Here is a 23,523-nt window from a genome sequence, read left to right as displayed (position 1 = left end):
ACCCAATACATCGAGTGGTAAGTATAAATTCATTTGAATAAACGAATTTGGTGTGATAGAATAAATTAAATTAGTTATCGTAGAAATTTTAGGTGGCTAATTCTTATATTTGGTTTTTCCAGGTAATTCCGCGTTAAATATTGTAAACATCAGGTGTTTATCTCGTTTAACAAATGAATCATGAGGTGAGAAGGTTCAGTCATAGTTTCTTGGTAGTTTGTTATTATTATTATTATTATTATTATTATTATTATTATTATTATTACTATTGAGATTATTATATATTTTATGAGATACTGGAAAATTACGACTTCGGTGTGATCTAATGATTTAGTGGAAAATGATCAAATATTTATCTTGTAAAAGTTATACTAAGTACTTATCTGATTATACAATTTTTTTTTTTGTCACATACATAAGTCATGTTTTAAAACCGCAATATTATTTAATTTTTCTTTAAATAAATTTAAATCTTCAAAGTACAGATGTTTTTTTTAATTATGCAAATTTAAATGACACTGAAGTTAGACATTTGAAAAATTTTGACATTTTTTATTAATTAAATTACAACTAAAAAGATATTTCTGAAAAATTGCACTTATAGTTTTTCAAGTTTTTTACATGTGAAAATTTTTTTTTAATTGTTTAATTGAAATTTTTTCAATCAAAAATTTCTAAAAATTTTGAAATGTCGACTAACTTCATTTTCATAAATTTAACGTAAAAATATTCAGTGATTTTTGTGTAATAGGTCAATAAAAATTTTTTTAAGGTAAAAAATTAACTTGATAAAAAAAAATCATTTTATTTGATTAAAAATTTTTTGTTCTGAAAAATAAAGCAATTCTGAAGAAGTAAATTAATTTTTTTATGTAAAATTTTGTAGGTATAAAGTTTTTCATTTCTTCTTTAAATTATTTTAAAGAATTTGATTATTTTAAATCAAGCAAAAATTTATTTAAAATAATTATTTAACAAGAATTTTTCTTGATTAAAAATGATCAAATTTCTCAAAATTTTTTCTTCAATCAAATTAATTTTTTATCAGTACAAAAATTACATAAAAAAACAATTTTGACCGAACTTTAATTTATAAAAACTAAATTTTTCCAGCTTTCTCTGAAAAATCCTGATTAAAAAATTAAAAGTACTTGCAAGCCAAGCGTTTAAAACTCCAATAATTTAACAGCTAAAGAATTAACAACAAAAGTCGACATACAAGGGCGAGGCTTTGGCTTTGGCATAAACATCGACATCGACATCTTTGAATCCTCGTCATGTGTGTGGTTAGTGAGCTCGTCTCTACGGGGACTCGCGAGGAGTATATATGGGCCTTATACGCGTCCGGAATACCACATTCACGATTTTGCCCTACCAAGCAAGGTTGTCCGGACCCTCTTTAATCACGTAGTAACGGAGCCGGCACCTCCGATACTCGGTTGCATTTCTTAAACTACTGCACAACTGTGTTGAGTGATTCTCTGTGATTAGTTGTTTGATGATTTTTAATTTTACATTTCAAGTTATTTTTGTGAGTGATTTTATCAAAGACATTTTTGCCAAGGTATTCATCTAATTTTCTCTTATATCAATTAATTTTACATTTAATTTTTAATCATAGTTTATTTTGTATTCAACGAAGATTGTTTATTTAATATTCGAGGGTGATTGAAATCGCCAGGGCCGCCGAGTTATTGAATTTGCGCGCGAGACATGAATTAATCAATCTCCTTTGTGCACTTCAATCTGATGGAGAATCATCTGCACGTTTTATTTACTATATTGATAGATGATAAGATATATATTAAAAAAAAATCAAAATATTTATTTAATAATTGTTTTAGTTATCTACTTCCGATTTACAAGTGGATTACTTTTGAAATGATAACGGGTTTATAAATGACTCAATAAAAGTTTGCCACGTATTTTTTAATATTGATTAATATTTCATGTCTATACTAGTATTATTGGTGACTTCACTGTCACTTTTTTTGGTGACGCGATTAAATATCCGATGATAGAATAAGAATTTTTTTTTTTAAGAAAGAAAAAGTGTTTTTTAAAATTAAATTTATTTATTTTTTATCCAGTTTTTTACGGGAGAAAAAACTTTTTTTTTATTTTTTTACAACAAAAATTTTAAGTATTTTTGTTAAACAAAAGTTACAATTAATTTAATAAATTTTTTGATGATTAATTTTCATAATTTTAATTAACCGAGAATTTTTTAAAGTATATACTTTATTTTGGGGAGAATTTTTGACGATGTAAAAAAATTTTTTCAAGCTAAGTTTTTTTTTTTTATTGAATTTTTGTGAGTAATTTTCAAATTTATAATTTATGAATCTTAAACTTTACATTTTAATGAATGTCAATTTTTTTTTGTACTTACAATATTTTGCACAAAAAATTGTTTTGTTGCTAACTTAAATTTATAGTATTTATACTTTGTTTGTATATTTTTATCTTCATTCATACCAATCAGTAATTTTATATATTACACGCTTGTTAATTCGCTGATAAAATAAAGAATTTAGAAAATTTAGATGTAGACGCTGATAATTATTTAATAATGCTTGTCATATATAAAACTTCAATTTTTAATAGACGAATCAAAGAAGAAAAGTTACTTTTCTTCGGTCTGATGATACTACAACCATCACCATGAAATTATCGCGTATAAAAACGTTCTTCGAATCTCTTTAAGGTCACAACAATCAAACTATAAATTAAACATAGTTAAATGTTAATTTATCACGCGAATTTTTTTTTTGTTTAAACAAAATTGTTTCCTTATTAGTGAAAAATTAATTGTTGATTAATAAAAAAATTATTATTAGTCCTTTGATTGATCAATTAATTAATTTCAACGAAAGAAAATTTTTTTCATCCAAAGAATTGGTTAAATCCAACAAAATAACAATAATTTAATTTATAAAAATCAAAGTCTTCCTTTTTTTCTTTCTTACTAAAAATTTAATCCCCAAATTAATTATAATTACTTAACTAAAAAATTCAATAGAACTAATTCTATAAAATTTATTAACTAGAATATAATTTATTACCTGCAGAAAACCATAACAAAATAAAAATAAAAAAACCAAAACAAAGAAATGTAAATTAATAAAAAGCAATTTATCACTTAGTCGCCTGAGAATAAAATAAAGAATAAAAATAAAATCAGTTATTGCTCTTTCTTCAGCAGCTTGACAACTTGTCGGTTGAGTTTTATTCTTACACTTAAACTCCTTACCACCAGTTCGTGTTATTTTATCGTGCGTGATTCCAGGTACATTACGAGTTGAGAGTCAACAGAAGAGAGAAAAAGCGCTAAGATGCGGATGCAAGTAAAAAACAATAACACGATACAGATACCAGAGTTTAATAAAATAATAAAAAAAAATCCTTTACTACATCCACTATAAATATATATTTATATGTAAGATAAAACTCATTTGCAAAGCCATATACGCTGATAATATTCTTTCTTCCGAACGCAAGGAAAAAAATTTGCATAATTTCGGACACCCGCGTGCGCGATAGCAATGCATTATTGCATTTAAATAAAAATAAACGAGTTTTTTTATTATTACTTTAAAAATAATGACCACGAATAAAAAATAGGTTTATCCGTATGTTAATTAGATAATGTGGATTTATGTAAATTAGCGAGCAGTTCAGCGATGGGCTGGGCAATCCGCAGATCGGCCTTGCTGAGGCTGACTTTGAGTCTGTCGACCTTGACTTTAGTGGCATCCTATCACCTGCCAGACTACCGGCTATTGCCACCGCTGCAGAAGCACATTCCACCCTCGGATACTCCAACGTTTCAGAGAAATTCTGTCGAAGGCCTTCCCCTAGCCTTGGGATCCTCCAACATCAACAATGAACTTGAATTTGGATCTACGAGTTTGCCGCTCCGCGAAGCAGTGGAGGCGTCTCCGCGAATCCGCGACGCCGGCGGGATGAAATCCGCGGCTTCGCAAGAAGACCTTGAGCGGTTTGTATTTATTGGCTCTGTTTATTTTTATTGTGGTAAATTGGTATGCTAAGTACTAAGTAGTGAAATTATACGTAACAACTGTAAATAAATTGGAGATGGTAGAAAAATTGAAAATAAAATAAATTGTTGCACATAGATTAACTCAGGGAACACTGCAGCGAGAAGCCGTGGAAAGACGGCCGCCTCCTCCTCTGGGAACGAATCTTGTTGAGCACGAGTCTATCTGGCTTGAACAGCTCTCGCCACCAATTATTAGGCGCAATCAAGGCCCCCCTAAAGTTATTTGCTATTATAATGCCGATGCTGTCTATCGTGATGATCCATTCGCGTTGCATCCTCAGGAGATTCCTGCTAGACATTGTACTCATTTGGTTTACAATGCTGCGGCTATAGGTAATGTCATAAATACATTAATCAATTAAATCCTTAAACTTCTTATACTTTATTTGTAAAGTAAGAAAAAATAATCGGATTGAAAAAATTTTTTTTGACACAAAAAATTTATTTTTGAGAAATATTTGAAAGATATTTGCTTGTCTGAAGAAATGGACGAATTGATTGAAATACTGGAAAAAAATTAATTTTTCAAGAGAAAACTTTTTTACCTAAGAAATCTTTGTCGAGGTGTTTACACTTTTTTCTCTCTCGCCCTCTATTGGTCAAACAGAAATATCTCTGTCATACTTGTACAACAAATAGAATCTTAAAATGCATTTTATGCATAAATGAATGAAAATTTTCCAAAAAAGCGCTTCGCTCTTCGATAAATAATTTAATTATCTATCGAAGAACGAAGCGTTTTTTTCGAAATTTTATCTTATACATGAGCAAAACACGTTTGAAAATTAACTATCAACCGCTCTTAAGAATAATGTTCCTTCGTCTAAATGTACATAAAATTGATCAAATTAATTTTTTGAAAATTTAAGAGTATTATTATTAAAAGTCATTTTATAAATGACTTTCTTTAAAAGTTTTTTTTTAATTCTATAATTTACCTTAAATGATGATGATGATGATGAGCTGTTTTTTTTTAAAAACAAAATTATATGAAGGAAGACATGTTGTCCGTGAGAGTATAATTGGTCGCTTTAAAATAAGAATTACCCATACACTAAGTTAAATAAAAATTATTGTCCATGCAAGGATTTCTTGGTTTGAAAATATCTTGAGGTAAACCATTTAAATTTATTAATTTCTTGACAAAAGAATATTTAATCTACTTTTTTTATTTATGATAGGTAAACCTTAGGTTTTTATTGTAAAACCATCACTACCTTGCTAAGAAATGGAACATACTAATGTTTCATACGGCAAAAACTATAATAGTAGCCTTATTAATCACTATCAGATTATCACATTATCACATAATAAAAATATTTTTAAATATAACAAAATTCGATTATATTTTAATTAAAATATTTCATTGTATTGCATACTAATCTTCGTAAATTATTTATAATTCTTTTATATGAGTAAAATAATAAATTTAAATACATAATTCAAGAAGAAATTTCAACTTGATCGCCGTGTAAAATTATTAAATAAAATACAAAAATAAATAAATAAATAAAAGGGCTTCTAGGGATTTTTTCTTAGAATTTGTAAGGATTATCTTTTCAGCAGAATAAATTTATTGCAATTGCATGACAGGCGTTTTATTAATAAATAAGCATTAAAATTACACCACGCCGTAAATTTTCAATACGAGTAATAACTGGCAGTATAGGCCCAGGCGGAGTGGGATTTAAATTTATAGTAAGAGAAGGGAAATGTAAGTTAAAGAAAATAAAATCAAGAGTCGCGATTTTTTATGTATTCTTTTAAATTATTTAATATAAAATATCCAATAAATAAATTTATATTTAAATTTGAATAAAATGACTTTTTTTGTATAGATTCAAATACATATACCATAAAACCGCGTGACCCAGAATACAATGTAGAAAGAGGTAAGCTCTTTAATAATACAAAAACCTCAATCACAAATTCTAAATAAATATATTAAAATAATCAGGTGGGTACAAAGCAGTAACAGGATTGCGTAAAAAGAACCCATCGCTCGAAATCCTGACATCGATAACATCATCAAACCACACAAAAGCCTACAGTGAGCTGATAAATTGTAACCGCTGCAGCCAGCAGTTTATTCAATCCACCCTCAAGTTCCTCGAAGAGAACAAATTCGACGGTGTGCAGATAGAATGGCGATTGGCCTCAAATTACCAATTAAAATCATTATTACAGTCGCTCTACAGCTCACTGTCTTCCCGAGGCTACACCCTGGCCGTAGTACTGCGACCACACGATTTGGTGGACCCAGAGCTAGCAGAAACTTCAGACTTAATAATCCTGAGGCCCTGGCACCTGAATTACCAGAAGACTTCCCACCTCGCATCTCTCCGTTCTCTGTCATCATTTTCGCAGCGATGGCTGGAAGCAGACGTCAGTCCGCAAAAAATAATCATCGACCTGCCGCTGTTTGGCAAAAGCTACACCTTGAAGTACAAAAACTCAAGCGAAGTTTCTTCGCCCAGCCTGGGGCCAGGAATCGACGGCTCTTACACGAAACAACGCGGAATTATGGCCTACTACGAGATCTGCAGTAAATTGGAGGGCCTTTGGGACCACGGAAGGGATAGAGACGGACCTTACATTAATTTCGGCGACCAATGGGTCGCGTATGACGACCCTATTTCAATAAAAATCAAAGTCGCTTATATTAAGTCCACGAATCTTGGCGGTGTTTCGCTGAGCTCATTGGACTTTGATGATTTTGTAGGAATTTGTGGGGATCCCTGGCCGATATTGAAAGTCGCCGCCAGAGGTCTCGGCTTGTATGACTCTCCGGTTGATAAATGCAATACGGAAGAGACTTACAGCGATAGGGAGAACTGCGCGGGATTTTTCGTTTGCGAGCGGGGAAATCTTTACCACGGACAGTGCAAAGATGATCAGTTCTTTGATTCTAGAGAGAAAAGGTGTGTTAAGGCTGACCCTGAGATGTGTAATCCTGGACACTTAGGACGGTACGCGGAGCAGGTGGATTATTTAGCAGCCTTGAAGGAAAGACAGCGCAGTCAGCAGCTAAAATTGCAGAGAGGATCAGGACCTAGAGTTGTTTGTTATGTCACATCCTGGGCGTTATACAGGAAGGATGAAGGGACATTCGTGCCGGAACATTTGGATACTAGGTTGTGCACTGATGTTATTTATGCCTTTGCGGGGTTGAATCCTGATACTTTGCTCCTACAGCCGTTTGATCCTTGGGCAGATATTGAACATGGTAATCTTATTTTTAATTATTTATTTTATCACTTAATCACTTATTAGAGATTATTATTTATTTTAATTATTATTTATTATTATTATCATTGTTTATTTTAATTATAATTATTTATTTTATCACTAAATCACTTATTAGAGACCACTTTTTAGTATTAAACAAAGATTTCTTAGTATTTTAAATGATTTGTTTGTATTTAATAAATCTGATATTCAATTATTAAATATTAATAAATCTTTTTAAATACTAAGAAATATTTGTTAAGGACTAAAAAGCGGTCTCTAATAAATGATTTGTTAAATATTAACAAATTTTTTTAACTATGAATAAATCCTTCTATTAGTGTAATTATTCCAAGAAGAAATAATGAGTGTAAAATATAATTTTTTTTTTTTTAAAGGTCTTTATGAGAGAATTACTTCATCAAGAGACGCAAGAGTTTTGCTGGCAATTGGGGGCTGGACAGACAGTACTGGAGACAAGTACTCGCGATTAGTCAGCAGTGAAAGCTCGAGGAAGAAATTTATTGAAAGCGCGATAAATTTCTTGCATGCTCACAATTTTGATGGACTGTCCTTCGAATGGAACTACCCGAAATGTTGGCAGAGCGACTGCAAAAAAGGCCCAGATTCGGACCGTCCGAATTTCACCAAGTTTATTAAAGAAATGAGCCGTGCTTTTAATGCAGCGACGCCTTCTTTGAAGTTAGCAGTCACTCTTTCAGGGTACAAAGAAGTTATAGACAGAGCTTATGATGTTCAAGAGATTTCAGAAGCTGCGGACTTCATTTCTGTTATGACTTATGACTACCATGGGGCCTGGGAATCCAAAACCGGTCATCTGGCTCCACTGTATGCTCACCCGCAAGATGATTATCCTTATTACAATGTTGTGAGTAAATATTGTTTTAATTTAGACATTAAATTAAATATGTACATAAAATCTGAGCAAAGTTATATTGAAAAAAGAGAGATAGAGATCATTTTTGAAAGTTATTTATTAATTCCTATCATCACATGTCTTGAATTTCTACTTTCAATTATGCAAAATATTAAAATATTCAGTATGGTAATTCCTCTCATTGATTAAATTTTTATTGAAATCTGAACGATATTTTTTGTGAAGTAAACTTGAAAATTTTTTTAATTAAAAATCTATGTAGCTTGTCGAAAATTTAATGTAATTATGTTACAGTATTCTACTAATGTACCAAATTTAATTGAATTGTTAATAATAACTCTACCAATAAATTCTTTCTTTATACGCTCACAAGTCATTAGAGAAATATTTTCATGAAGTTTTAAAAATTATTTCGACGTTCTAATTAGCAAATTGTCTAACTCCATTTTAGAGAATCTTCCATTTGTACGAAAAAACAATTAGTTCAAAATTTATTATCACTTTAAAAAACCATTTAATATCGTTAATATCTAATAGAGGTAAAATATTTTTTTTTTTTGATCATTCAAATAATTTATAATTAGTCTATTGCTACATCAAAATGTTAAAAAATCACCCTCTAAAAAATAAGGAGTCTGACCAATTGCTAATTAGACCGTCGATTTTTAATATAATCATCAATAAATGAAAGTTATAAGTTAGAAATTTTTCTTTATAATGTTTACTTGAAGATAAAATCCATAAATTGGAAATTTTTTATTAATATGATTTTCCTCAGATAAAAATTATAAATCCGAAGTTTTTTCTCATTAATCTTATCAATAAATGAAAATTAAAATTTTTTTCTTACTCATATATACTCATCAGCATATCAAAGAATAAATTTAGAGAATTCTGAAAATTTTCCTTTGTATAATAATTAATTTGAATGTTTTTTTTTTGGTATCAATATTATTTTAAATAAAATTGGTAATAAACTTTGTCTTTTTACATGATCTTTAATAAATATTTTTTTTTTTCTTAGAACTGGACAGTTAATTATTTAATTGCCAAAGGAATCCAAAAATCAAAATTAGTAGTCGGAATTCCATTCTACGGTCAAGCGTACCGTCTTTCCCAGCCAGAACGTTCTAATCTAGGAGATCCCGCGACAGGACCTGGAACGCCTGGAGAATTTACAGGTCAGCCTGGCATGCTGGGATACTACGAAATTTGTGAAAGGATAAAATACCGCGGGTGGAAAACTGGCTCTGGCCCTAGCGCTTATTTCCATGACCAATTCGTAGCTTATGATGACGCGAAAAGTGTCGCAGAAAAAGGAGCCTGGATAAAAGACAACGGATTTGGCGGTGCAATGGCATGGACCGTCGATCTCGACGATTTTCTTAACAAGTGCTGCAAAGAACCCTTCCCTCTGTTGCGCAGCTTGAATCGTGCTCTGGGTAAATTAAGATTTTATTACTTTAATTATTATCGCGATGCTGTTATAGCGTAATATATTACGTAAATTGTTAATCGTAATATATATAATGTCTAGGACGGCTTCTGGATCCGACACCACAAGGAGAAAACTGTCAGCGACCCTCCGAGCCAGTAACTCCGCCGCCGCCCACGCTGACGACTCACAGCGATGCAAACGACGGTGTTCCGCGGCCTACGCGTCCGGGTTCTACTTCAACTACAAAAGCTACTACATGGCCTACTTGGACCGAAAAGACAACGAAAAAACCTAGTTCTACTACTGTTAATTGGCAAACTTGGACTTGGAGTACTTGGTACCCTACATCTTCTACGACCACTTCTACAACAACAATTAAGTAATATAAATATTATATAATTATTTCTGTCAATTCTGTGATACAAATATGGAAGAAATAAAATTAACTTGAATCAAGAGAAAAATTCTTGATCCAAAAAAATAATATTGAAGAGTTTTATCGTTTCGGATCAAGACGAAAAATTCTTGAATCAAATAAAATTTACTTAAGCCAAGAAAAATTTCTTCATCTAAAAATTTTTCTGCTTTAATTAAGAAGATGTTTTTCAAAATCATTTACTTGATTCAAGTTAATTTTTTTATTCTGTGTATTTATTAAATTAAATCTTCAAAGATGTAATAAATGTGATGTTTTGTAAAATTTCACTGAAAATTTTCTAAAAAATAAGCACGTTTTTACCGTCTATTACTTGCGCAATTGAGGGAATCCCCGAATGATATTTTTTATTTGGAATATATTTAAACAACTATTAGCACTATTGTTGCTAATTATTTAAGAATTACTTTATTATTAATCTAAAAATATTTTCAGACCTCAACTTTTAATTTATTTAGATTTTAAATAATAATTTCACGAGAAATTACAAATTTTTTCCACTATGCATCTTGATAAATTTTACTTGCAACTTAGAAATATTTATAGTAAATTTTTATTGTTTAACAATAAAAATTTCATTGAAACTGAAAAATTTTTCAAACATTAAATTAAATTCTATGAAATAATATGTTTTACAGTTAATTAAAATTTCATAAAATAATAAATTGTAAATTTAAAATGTATTTGGCAACAATCTCGAGCTAAAAAGTATTGCAGCGACTCTTCGCGACGCGTTTAACGATCTCAAGATTATTAGCAAGTGTGGCTAAAGGTTAAGAGAAATTTTCTCTTTTAAAATATAAAGATGATCAAGGTTAATTATTAATTATTAATTATTTTATTATTACATCTTTTTATTTTCATTCGTTTATTTTATAGGAATTTTTAATTGATTAATAAATTTTATTTATTATTTATTTCCAGAGCACCGGCGTGGACTGAATGGACGACCCAAAAACCGACAACTCAAAAATCGACGACCCAGTCAGTTTCAACAGGATCATCTTCCACCGGAAACTCCTGTAATTCAGGAGAATATGTTCCTGATCCTAACGATTGTCGTCTGTACTTCCGATGCGTCCTTGGAGAATTCAGACGTGGAAGTTGTACACTGGGATTACACTGGGACAGTGCTCACAATCGCTGTGACTGGCCTGCTACTGCCAGGTGTCACCAAGGAGGTATTTAATTAATATAATTTTTTTAAATTAAAAGACAACCACAAAATAAATAAAAATGAATTTTTAATAGAATTAAAAAAATGATGATTCAATTGAAGATTCATTAAGTTGAAAAAAAAAAATTAATAAAAATTGATGAGTACCTTTTTCATATAATTTGTCATTAAAAGTGTTAAATAAATAATTTATCTATTAATTAATAGCTATGAAGTTAGCAAGTTGACAGAAATTAATTCCGCGATTAAAAAGCAAATTTAAATATAATCGGATTCTGTAATTACTCAGACTGTTTATTATTTATGTATTAAATAATTCTTTGAGCAATAAACTGAATGTGGAATTTTAAAATATGTATGCAATATTTAATATATATTGTAACTGTAAAAACCAGTTGTTCATTTAAATTGTCACTCGTGAATTAAGCGGAATAATGTTAGACTTTTCTTCTTACGCTTCTTCAGTTTTTTTTAAAGACTCATACTTTATAAGTGTCGCATAGTCGTAGTTGTAGTCACAGAGTGCTATTGTCTTCTTTTATATTATATTCACCAGTACGGAGTAGTATAGACTAGACTTTAAATATAAACGGTATTTTCTGTATTTCTTCTTACTTTTGTTAAGTGTTTAATTTAAACGAGTGGTTTTTAAGTGAACTCAATGTGCCATGTACATCTACGGCATTGTATTTACTGTCCTATTTATTTTGTCATCTTCTTTATTAGCATTTAAAAAGAATAATTTAAACTCTCTCACAGTATTTGGCGATAAATATTTACAGAATGTGTTTTTAGGTATTGTCATTTTTTTAATTTAGTTCTTATATTTTTTGAATTTGCTAAATCAATTTTTGATATTTTATTTTCAGCAATTACAACAAATATTATCTATGATTGGTATAAAAATATTTTAAATATTAATTTATTTTTTATGTAAAGTCAAAAAAAAAATTAGATCCTTGTTAATTTTTGTACTATAATATTTAAAATAATTTTTTGCAGTTAATCAAAATGTCGACAAACCTTGGGCCCAAAAACCTGTGCAAAGACCAGTCACAACTACTACAACGACCACAAAGCGTCCAACAACAATTACTACAACAACAACAGCAGCAGGCAAACCTTGTTCACATGGACAATATTACGCCGTTCCTGATTCGTGTACGCAATTTTTAATCTGCGTTAATGACAACCTCGTAAAACAGCAATGTGGTCCCGGTCTTAATTGGAATGACGCGAAAAAAATGTGCGACTGGGCTTTTATGAATCCTTGTAAAGATGCGCCGAAAAAAACTTCTGCGCTGATGATGAAGGAAATGGATTCTTTGAATGTAAGTCATGATGTATCATTTATCATTAGCTATTTGGTTGTTTTATTTAGAAAAAAAAATTATCTGTAATATTTCTAAAACTTTTTTTTTGGCATTTTTATAATTTTTTTTTAGTCTAAATAAATAATATAATACAGTTTATTGTATGATTGTAATTTATTATATTTCTTCTTTTTAATAAATAGCGTTTTTAAAACCAAAAGAGAATATAAAAAAAAAAATTATTTTTTAACTTTCTGCGTCAGAAATTGAAAGTTTTAAAGTTCTGGTTATGCAAATTTAAATTAAAAAAAAAAAAAAGACTTAAGATTCCAAAACATCGAGATTTGATAGAAGAAAGCTTTAATTCTAAAAGTCTAACTAAATTCAATATTTTCTTGAATTTTCAATTTGTTTTAACAAAAAATTCGGGTAATTATTGACAAGTGGGGTCAACTCCGTTTTGCCTTATGTTTGGCGATAGAATTTTTTTTTTTTTGAAATTATTTGTTTTTTTCTTATGTATTTTTCAAAAAAAAAAAAAAATATATCAAAAAAAGGATAAAATACAAATTTTATTCAAAAACATGAAAGCCAATATTTTTTCCAACTTTTAAAGCTAAAAAAGCGATCGAAATCTTTATTTTTTCCTTTCACGACATTTTTTTATCATAAATGTGTCGTAAAAACAAGCCAAATCAAAAAAACATTTTTAAATATTAATTTTTCACTTAGTTATGGTCCAAAATGGAGTTGACCCCACTTCATACATTATTTGTATTAATTTGAAATTAATTAGCATTGAAAAATTCGTGAGAATTTAAAGATTAAAAATAGCTATTTATCAAATAAACTTAAAGAAAAATTTTTTTCAGGAACCTTGTACTTCAGGAAGTTTCAGCGGTGTTCCTGGGGATTGTAAGAGTTACCACGCATGTTTGTGGGGTCGCCATGAAAAATTCTCATGCGCTCCAGGTCTACACTTCAACAGAGAATCCAACATATGTGACTGGCCACACCGCGCTAACTGTGAAGAAAATGTTGCAACTAGCCAAAATGAAATAACTACCACCACTATGAAATCAACGTACAAGCCTACTACTCAGCATTGGTGGACTGTTTCTTCTTCTCCTTCAACAACGACAACTACACAGACTCCATGGACACCACCACCACCAACAACAACAACGACAACAACAACAGCAGCTCCAAAACCGCTTCCTTCTGCAGAAATAGATCCAACAAAAGTATCTCCACTCTCTGGATACTTCAAAGTAGTCTGCTACTTCACAAATTGGGCATGGTACCGCCGAGGAATCGGAAAATACCTACCGGAACACATCGATCATACATTATGTACTCACATTATTTATGGATTCGCGGTACTCGATTATTCCGAGCTTACCATCCGTGCGCATGACTCATGGGCTGATTATGATAATCGTAAGTTTGATTAATTACCGCTACTAGTCACGGTAAAGTCCAATTAACTTAATAATTAATCAATTATTCATTTTTTGTAACTCAAGTTCAATCAAACAATACATATATTCATATTTATTTTTTATTTATAAATTCCAGGATTTTACGAACGTGTGGTAGCTTACAAAAAACGCGGCGTTAAAGTGTCTCTGGCCCTCGGAGGCTGGAACGATTCCGCGGGTGACAAGTACAGTCGCTTGGTTAATTCACCGGCTTCTAGGCGGAAGTTTATTGAGCATACAATTAAATTTATCGAGAAGTACAACTTTGATGGGCTGGACCTCGACTGGGAGTACCCAGTTTGCTGGCAAGTCGACTGCAGCAAAGGACCTAAGTCTGACAAAGAAGGTTTCGCGGCTTTGTTGCGCGAACTGAGCGCTGAGTTCAAACCCCGCGGGTGGTTGTTGTCCTCCGCAGTGTCTCCCAGTAAAACAGTTATTGACAAAGGGTATGATGTACCCGCTTTGAATAAATACCTCGACTGGATCGCGGTTATGGCTTATGACTACCACGGACAGTGGGATAAGAAAACGGGACACGTTTCGCCCCTTTATTATCACGATCAAGATGAGGTCTACTTCTTTAATGGCAATTACACGATTAATTATTGGATCGCTAAAGGCGCGTCGCCGAGGAAAATTGTTATGGGTAATTTATTTATTTATTTATTGAATTACTTGATCATTCACTTATAAAAGAATTTGTTAATGTTTAATAGGTTTTATTAACTGTTAATAAATTATTTAGACGGTCTAATTAGCAATTTGTCTAACTTTTTATTTTTTAGAGGATGATTTTTTAACATTTTGATGTAGTAATAGTCCAATTATAAACTATTTTAATGATTCAAACCAAAATATTATACCTTTATTAGATATTAATGATATTAAATGGTTTTTTCAAGTGATCATAAATTTTGAACTAATTGTTTTTTTTTCGTACAAATAGAAGATTCTCTAAAATGGAATTAGACAATTTGCTAATTAGAACGTCGATTTTTAATATTAGATGATTTATTGAATATTTACAAACAGTTAATAAAAATTGGGCACAAAAATTCTATTTTTACAATTTTTAAAACTCCATATCTTCAATAAAAAATTCAATTTGATCCGACACATTAATTTTTTGATAAAAAAAAAATAGAAGAAATAAAATTAATAATAAATTAATGGCTGTAATAAGTAACAGGAATTTTTTTGACGTTGAAAATAATTGGTGGATTGTATCTTTATCATAAATATTTATGCCGCATTATTTGTTTATGAATGATAATTATATTTTACTCTAAACAAGGCAAATTAACTCTAAAAATTTATTAACTGTTAATAAATATTTAATAATTGTTATTAAATATTTATTTATTGTTGATAAATGTAAAAAAAAATATTTATTACATTCAATAAATGAATAAAATGTTTCTAAACAAACGAATTAATCAATAGTTAATAAATTCTTCTGGCAGTGTTTAATTGTTTGATTGTAAGTCAAAAAAAGAATAAAAAAAATCGAATCATCCATGAACTTTTGGAATTTAGGAATGCCATTATACGGTCAATCATTTTCAATCCACGATCCGAAAGCTGGAACCGGACTAAACGCCCCAGCGAGTGCTGGGGTAGCTGGCGAATTCACTCAAGCCGCTGGATTCTTGGCTTACTACGAAATTTGCGACCGAATTCGTAATCGCGGATGGAAAGTCTTCCAGGATCCTGAACGCCGTATGGGACCTTACGCGTACAAGGGTAACCAATGGGTAAGTTTCGATGACTCAGATATGATTCGCCAAAAAGCCCAGTTTGTTAGAGACATGAATCTTGGGGGTGGAATGGTCTGGGCGCTGGATCTTGACGATTTCCGAGGGAGATGCGGTGAAGGTCGTCATCCGCTGATGCAAACTTTGCAACTTGTTTTATCTGAGCCTCCTAATAAACATGATCATCGTAAGTATTATTCTTAGGAAAATAGTAATACTTTGTAATTTGTTATTTATTTAATGAAAAATTCAATTTTTCAGCTATATTACCTCCAGCAGTTGGTCAAGAATTGGATTGGAATAATCCTAGCAAGCCTACTGAATCCATGACACCTCATCATATGAATAATCATAACAACAATCATAATAATAATAATAATCATCATAATAACAACAACAATAATCACAATAATAACAACAATAATCATAATAATAATCACAATCACAATAATAACAATAATCATAATAATAATAATCATCACAACAATAACAATAATCATAATAATAATAATCATCACAACAATAACAATAATCATAATAATAATAATCATCACAACAATAACAATAATCATAATAATAATAATCATGGTAATGATGATGGCCATGGTATGAAACATGGACCTGAAGAATTCAAAGTTGTATGTTACTTCACAAACTGGGCATGGTACCGTCAAGAAGGTGGCAAATTTTTACCTGAAAATATTGATAGTGATTTGTGTACTCACGTCATCTATGGATTTGCTGTGTTAGATGGCACTTCGTTAACTATTAAACCTCATGATTCTTGGGCAGATATTGACAACAGTAAGAAATTTTTTCTTAAAAAAAATCATTAGTAGAATTTATTTTTTATAAAATATTTTGACTTAGTTGAAAGTTGATTTAATAATTAATTAATTTCAAAATATTTTTATTTATTTAATTGATGTTCAAACTTAAACGTTGTTTATTATGGTGACCCCTCATAATTTCTCAGTCTATAATGTCTTAGTAAATATATCTCGGCAATCATATCTCAGACAATAGTATCTCGTCTGTGTTGGCCTATATTTTCGAGTATAAACACACCCAAAAACCATGTTAAAAGGGCGCAACACGATTACGCGCGTTTGTTGGCCTATTTTCGAGCATAAAATCAGCACACAAATTCAAAATTGCACCAAGACATTTATGTCTGAGATGTAATTGTTGAGATATTATTGTCACGAGACGTTATTTCTGAGATGTAAAGAGGGATAGCCGCTTATTATAACTTTACCTTACACAATTAATTACTTTAAAAATTACAAATTACAAATTTTTTTATAGAATTTTATGAGCGAGTAGTAGCTCTAAAAGCCAAAGGAATAAAAGTCCTGATAGCAATTGGAGGATGGAACGATTCAGCAGGCGATAAATACAGTCGTTTAGTTAACTCTCCATCTTCAAGAACAAGATTTATCACCCACGTAACGCAGTTCATTGAGAAGTATAACTTCGATGGTCTTGATTTAGATTGGGAGTATCCAGTTTGCTGGCAGGTATATCAATAATAAAACTAGTTTTATTAAGAACTTATTCTTCAACTAAAAAACTTAAATTTTGTAGGTTGATTGTACAAAAGGTCCAGCTTCAGACAAAGAAGGCTTCACAGCATTAGTAAAAGAATTAAGCGACACATTCAAGCCCAAGGGTCTATTGCTATCATCAGCAGTATCTCCCAGCAAGCGAGTGATCAGTCATGGTTACGACGTAGCTGCTCTCGCAAAATACTTGGACTGGATTTCCGTAATGACCTACGACTTCCACGGACAGTGGGACAAGAAAACAGGACATGTTGCTCCATTGTACGTGCGTCCAGACGACTGGGAGATGACTTTCAATGCAAACTTCTCAATTCACTACTGGATGGAGCAAGGCGCGCCAGCGAAGAAGCTTGTCATGGGAGCTCCGCTTTATGGACAGTCTTTCAGCCTCGCTGAAAGGAACCAACATGACTTGAATGCTCCAACTTACGGAGGTGGAGAAGCCGGGGACTCGACTCGCGCTCGTGGATTTTTGGCTTACTATGAAGTATATTTAATTTTTATTTTAATTAATTAATTTCGAAGTTTTGTAGAAATTTCTGAGTAAAATTTGGTTGAAATTTTATTTAGATTTGCGAAAGAACATTGAAGAGGGGTTGGACTGTCGTTCAAGATCCAGAGCGACGTATTGGGCCCTACGCGTACCAAGGCGACCAGTGGGTCAGTTTTGACGACGCGGAACAGATAAGACTCAAGTCGGAATTTATCAAAAAGCTTGGACTTGGTGGTGGAATGATTTGGGCTCTAGATCTTGATGATTTTGAAAACCGATGCGGCTGCGAAGCCAGTCCACTGTTGAAGACCATGAATCGTGTGTTAAGAAACTATCCGGCTGGTCCTACTTGCAAAGTTACAGGTACTTAATATTCTTCTTATTTTATTTTAATTTTAAAATATTAAATTTCATTTTTGAAATTCAACAGGGTCAAAAGCTCCTGAAGTAGCGCCAATAAGTTCAACTGAGCCGATCAGCCAGAAGCCGTCATGGGAACAAACGACATCTTGGGACCAATGGACGGTTTCGACAACCCACAAGCCCATGCCAATCGACCCAGATGATTCTATAGAAGTTATCGCTGGAGCTCCACCTCCGACGATGCTGCCGATAGGAGAGTGTGATGATAAACAGTTTATTCCTCATGCTGAAGACTGTTCCAAGTATGTGTTGTGTAACTTCGGACAGTTGTCGGTGATGACTTGTCCTTCAGGTTTGCATTGGAACAAAGATCACTGTGATTGGCCGGAGAATGCTCAGTGTAAAAAAAAAGCTGAGAAAATTGAAGAGGTAATTTTTTATTTATATACCTAATTAAGAAATGACCTTGTATCTTGTAAACTATTGACATTTTTAAAGAAATAACCTCATCCCGATGTTACACTCATCAAGACCTTTCATTTGAGTACCCACATCATTTTTTCATATATTTATATATTTTATATATATTATATATATGTATATATGAAAAATGTATCAAAAATGCGTGTGGGTATTCAAATGAAAGCTCTTGATGAATGTAACGTCGGGATGAGCTTATACCTTTAAAAATGTCAATATTTAAGAAAATACAGTGCAATTTAACAAAAGTCATTATTTAATAAAGCAAAATAATTTTTGCTAATAATTCTTACTAATATTTTAATTCCAGAGTAACGCAATTTCGCAATCAGACATGGTGATGGGAATGCCATCCCAAATCCACGAAGTCGAGGAAATAAACCGCGGCTCGAAAAAAGTTATCTGCTACTTTACAAACTGGGCATGGTACCGTCCAGAAAGCGGAAAATATCTTCCAGAAGACATAAATCCAAACTTATGCACGCACATCGTTTACGGATTCACGGTGTTGGACTATGACATGCTGACCATAAAGATGCACGACATGTGGGCAGACGTAGACAACAAATTCTACGAGCGAGTGACCGCTTACAAATCCAAGGGTATAAAGGTCCTAGTCGCCTTGGGAGGATGGAATGACTCCGCAGGCGACAAATACAGTCGTCTAGTCAACAACCCGACTGCCAGAGCGCGGTTTGTCAAACACGCGGTCCAGTTTGTCGAGAAGTACAACTTCGACGGGTTGGATTTGGACTGGGAGTACCCAGTTTGCTGGCAAGTTAAGTGCGAAAGTGGTCCAGCTTCAGACAAGAAAGCTTTTGCATTGCTGGTCAAAGAACTGAGTCAGGAATTTAAGCCCCGCGGGTGGCTAGTTTCTGCAGCTGTGTCTCCTAGTAAAAGGGTCATTGATCACGGCTATGATGTTCCGATGCTTAACAAGTACTTGGATTGGATCGCGGTGATGACTTACGACTTCCACGGGCATTGGGAACAGAAAACAGGACATGTAGCACCGCTTTACTATTATCCGGGTGATGAGTACGATTACTTCAATGCCAACTTCTCGATGAGGTACTGGATTGAAAAAGGAGCTGCGCCTTCGAAATTGGTCATGGGTGTTCCTTTTTACGGGCAAAGTTTCACGCTGTCCAGTAGTTATGACTCTGGTTTGCAAGCATCAGCTCCAAGACCAGGATATGCTGGTACTTTTACAAGAAGTGCTGGATTTTTAGCTTTCTATGAGGTAATTTTCATTATTTTATCTAATCGATATTATTAAGAGAGTAAGCAAAATTTTTTGACCAGTGTATTTATATGATAAAAGGGGTTTTTATGGTTAAATTTGGTATTATTAGAAAGGTCTTGATCTAAATAGTGGCTTTTCAAGGGTTCATATTATTCTCACCAATAGTCAATTTATGATAATAAGTATTTAGGCTGCATTTGAAAATGCTCGATCTCTAGATACATAATCAAGAAATTACCTTGTATCTTGTGAACTATTGACATTTTTAAAGATATAAGCTCATCCTGATGTTACACTCATCGAGAGCTTTCATTTGAGTACCCACATCAATTTTTCATATATTTATATATTTCACAAATACCATATATATAAAATATATAAAAAATGCCATGTGGGTACTCAAATGAAAGGTCTGGATGAGTGTAACATCGAAATGAGTTTATATCTTAAAAAATGTCAATAATTAAGAAATGACCTTGTATTTTGTGAACTAGTGACGTTGTCAAATATATAAGCTCATCCCGATGTTACACTCATCGAGACCTTTCATTTGAGTACCCACATCAATTTTTCATATATTTTATATATTTATATATTTGACAAATACCACATATATAAAATATATGAAAAATATCATGTAGGTACTCAAATGAAAGATCTCGATGAGTATAACATCGAAATGAGTTTATATCTTAAAAAATGTCAATAGTTAAGAAATTACCTTGTATCTTGTGAACTATTGACATTTTTAAAGATATAAGCTCACCCTGATATTACACCCATCGAGACCTTTCATTTGAGTACCCACATCAATTTTTCATATATTTATATATATTATATATATGTATATATGAAAAATATATCAAAAATGCATGTGGGTACTCAAATGTAAGCTCTTGATGAGTGTAACATCGCGATGAGCTTATATCTTTAAAAACGGCAATAGTTAAAAAAGTACAGTGCAATTTAACAAAATTCATTATTTAACCCTTCGTCACTCGCGTCTTTTTTAGTTTCTCGCTCGCACTATAGTGAGTCTCTATAGGTTGAGTAGTTGTTAGGCGGCAATCTGCTCATGACGCGAGTGACGAAGGGTTAATAAAGTAAAATTTTATTTATTTATAGTTCACAAATCACGGCAGTCACATAGTAACTATAAGATTCCTATTAATTCAATATTAAAAATGTAATTTTTTGTTTTTTAATATTTTAGATTTGCGAGAAAGTCAAAAGCGGATGGAAAATAACAAAAGATCCTTTAAAACGTATCGGTCCTTATGCAATCCGTAATGATCAGTGGGTAAGTTACGATGATGTAACAAATGTCCTAGCGAAGGCTTCATTCATCCGCGAATTGGACCTCGCGGGTGGAATGATTTGGGCGCTGGATCTTGACGACTTCAAAGGTAAATGCAAGTGTGGAAAGTATCCGCTTCTCAGCGCGCTAAATCGCGGCTTAGGAGGATCTACACACGGAAAAGACTGCACGTAGTAATTTGGCTTGAAATTTTAAATGTATTTTTTTTTTTAAGTGCAACAATTTATTAAGTATAGAGTAATTAATTGTAATTAATCCTTGTTTAAACTTTTCCGGGTGACAATTTTTTTTTCTGTCACCTGCGAAGATTGATGAAACAAGAATAAAAATGATAAATAAATTAAACTAATGGTTGTTATTTTGGGTTTTAATGTATCTATATATTTAGATTATGGTAATTAATAATTAATTATATTTTTATGTGACAAATTGATTACACATTGGAGAAAAATTCTACAAGTTAGTTGAGAGTTTAAAAATAAGTCGTATTGTAAGTGAAAAATATAATTAATTAATTAATTCATCAATATAGTAATTAATAACGCAGTGGCTTTACAAATAATTAGTCACCTTGCGATACATTACGTGAATTACGAAAAATTAATAAGTCTTACTACCACTAATTATTATTAATTATTAATATATAAAGTCTATAAAATGCGAGGTATAAATTTACAAAGCGCCTAATTATAAATTTTATTAATTTTCTTACTTTTAAACTAAAATTTATATTATTATATTTATTTAATCATGTCATTATTGTTTTTAATAATGCGGTTAATGTTATTACTTTTTAACTAGTTATAACTTTTGTCTCATCAGTTTTCAAGAGAAGAACAGTCATATACATAAAATAAAAAATACGGTAGCAGCAACGATATCGATATCAGTTTAAATGTTTGGTATTTTTTTTATTAAAAATTTATAAAGATTCTCGATGCGCTCACCGTTTTTTTCAAGGCGATCGAATTAATTTCTACTGTTTTGGCACTTGGATTTTTTAAAAGTATTATTATTATAATTGCACTAAAATTAGTACGTTTTTCTTTATTAAGTCTACTGTTACTTCATTAAATTTTAATTAAAAATAATTTTATTGAAAATAAATTTTGATAATTAAATTGTAAACAAAAACTCGTTGCTTTTTACAGTACACGCTTTACCGTTAATTTATTTATCTTCAAGGCCTAACGAGACTCTCAGATAATTATTTATTGATTATAATTATAATTATATTATTTATTATTATATTGATCATTTAAATGCCATAAAATAAATAAATTTGCTTTAGCAAATCGTTTTAACACGGTAAAGCGATGCAAAGCTGCGAACAGTCTTTTATAAATTTATTTATTAAAAAAACAAAAGGAAAAAAAAATAATTAATATTTATAATTTAGATAATGTCACTAGTATTTGTTAATTAATTATTAGTAATATTATTCAAGAGTTTTTTTAAATGGTTTTATCCATCCATAATTTATTATAGAGTGAGCCCCGAGAGGCCTTGATTAACTGCGAGGAAGCTCGATGATTCAAATCTCTCCGCTACTTATCCAGTAACAAGCAGAGTTGTTTTTTTTATCTACAGTAAATTATTTAACAATTATTTATTTAATCTTCTATGTAAAATTTTATTTTGCAAATTAAATATACATTAAATATAAATCAATAACTTTAATTAGCCGAATAAAATCGAAATTAGTGGTAATGGCAATTACGTATTTTATTTATTTTTTTTTTTTTTCGTTACAAATAAATCGTCATATTTATTTGATATACGGGCCGGTTATCGTTACGTGACACACTATTTAACTCGATCGCTATGTATAAAATATATTACAGGCCATTAATTAGTTACACTAGTAAATACTCATATTTTATTTTATTTTTACTTTACTTATTCTTCGTTGTAATCACTGCCTAATTATTTTGATCCTTAGGTTACTTTTTATTAAGATGAGACGATTTACTATCTACTAAGCTCATGTTGCTTATTGACTTAAAAAAAACATTAATATAAACAATATTTTTCCTCATTTTGGTTGAATTTCATTCATTACTATTTATGTATTGATATTTAAATTCTTCAATTTAATTAAGGTAGTTGTCGTGGTTAAGGCATAAAATAATAGCGTCAGAAAATTATAAATTTTTGTATACTTATTAAGGGCATGATGATACAATTACCTCTAACAGCCGATCACATCGCACTCATCGCAAGAAACGGTACTATCCTTGTTGCACTTATGATTATAAAGCTATTGCAGT

The 23,523-nt window shown here is 31.2% G+C and overlaps 1 protein-coding gene across 1 annotated transcript; it reads left to right on the top strand.

The window, feature by feature from the left end:
* Positions 1-1,377: 1,377 nt before the first annotated feature.
* Positions 1,378-21,580, top strand: LOC123267027 (probable chitinase 10). The gene is made up of 22 exons (XM_044731510.1): positions 1,378-1,564; positions 3,670-4,000; positions 4,140-4,396; positions 5,902-5,955; positions 6,021-7,289; positions 7,690-8,180; positions 9,214-9,631; positions 9,727-10,006; positions 10,988-11,244; positions 12,243-12,571; positions 13,426-13,993; positions 14,132-14,680; positions 15,571-15,975; positions 16,050-16,126; positions 16,187-16,267; positions 16,352-16,592; positions 17,097-17,308; positions 17,376-17,840; positions 17,924-18,209; positions 18,277-18,638; positions 19,000-19,932; positions 21,149-21,580. Exons 2-22 carry the CDS (start codon positions 3,684-3,686, stop codon positions 21,425-21,427), a joined length of 8,130 nt encoding a protein of 2,709 aa, XP_044587445.1. The 5' UTR covers positions 1,378-1,564; positions 3,670-3,683; the 3' UTR covers positions 21,428-21,580.
* The last annotated feature ends 1,943 nt before the right edge of the window (positions 21,581-23,523 follow it).

The sequence above is a fragment of the Cotesia glomerata genome, linkage group LG1, assembly GCF_020080835.1.
Source record: "Cotesia glomerata isolate CgM1 linkage group LG1, MPM_Cglom_v2.3, whole genome shotgun sequence".
NCBI lineage: Eukaryota > Metazoa > Arthropoda > Insecta > Hymenoptera > Braconidae > Cotesia > Cotesia glomerata.
The sequence above is the reverse complement of the archived record's forward strand: the minus strand, read 5'-3'. Positions and strand labels throughout refer to the sequence as shown.

Bases quoted from the DNA above. Each gene is read 5' to 3' on its own strand.
- LOC123267027 (XM_044731510.1), top strand. From the start codon at position 3,684: ATGGGCTGGGCAATCCGCAGATCGGCCTTGCTGAGGCTGACTTTGAGT. The intron at 7,290-7,689 runs GTAATCTTATTT...TTTTTTTTAAAG, and splicing joins TTGGGCAGATATTGAACATG to GTCTTTATGAGAGAATTACT. The intron at 16,268-16,351 runs CACAACAATAAC...CACAACAATAAC, and splicing joins ATCATAATAATAATAATCAT to AATAATCATAATAATAATAA.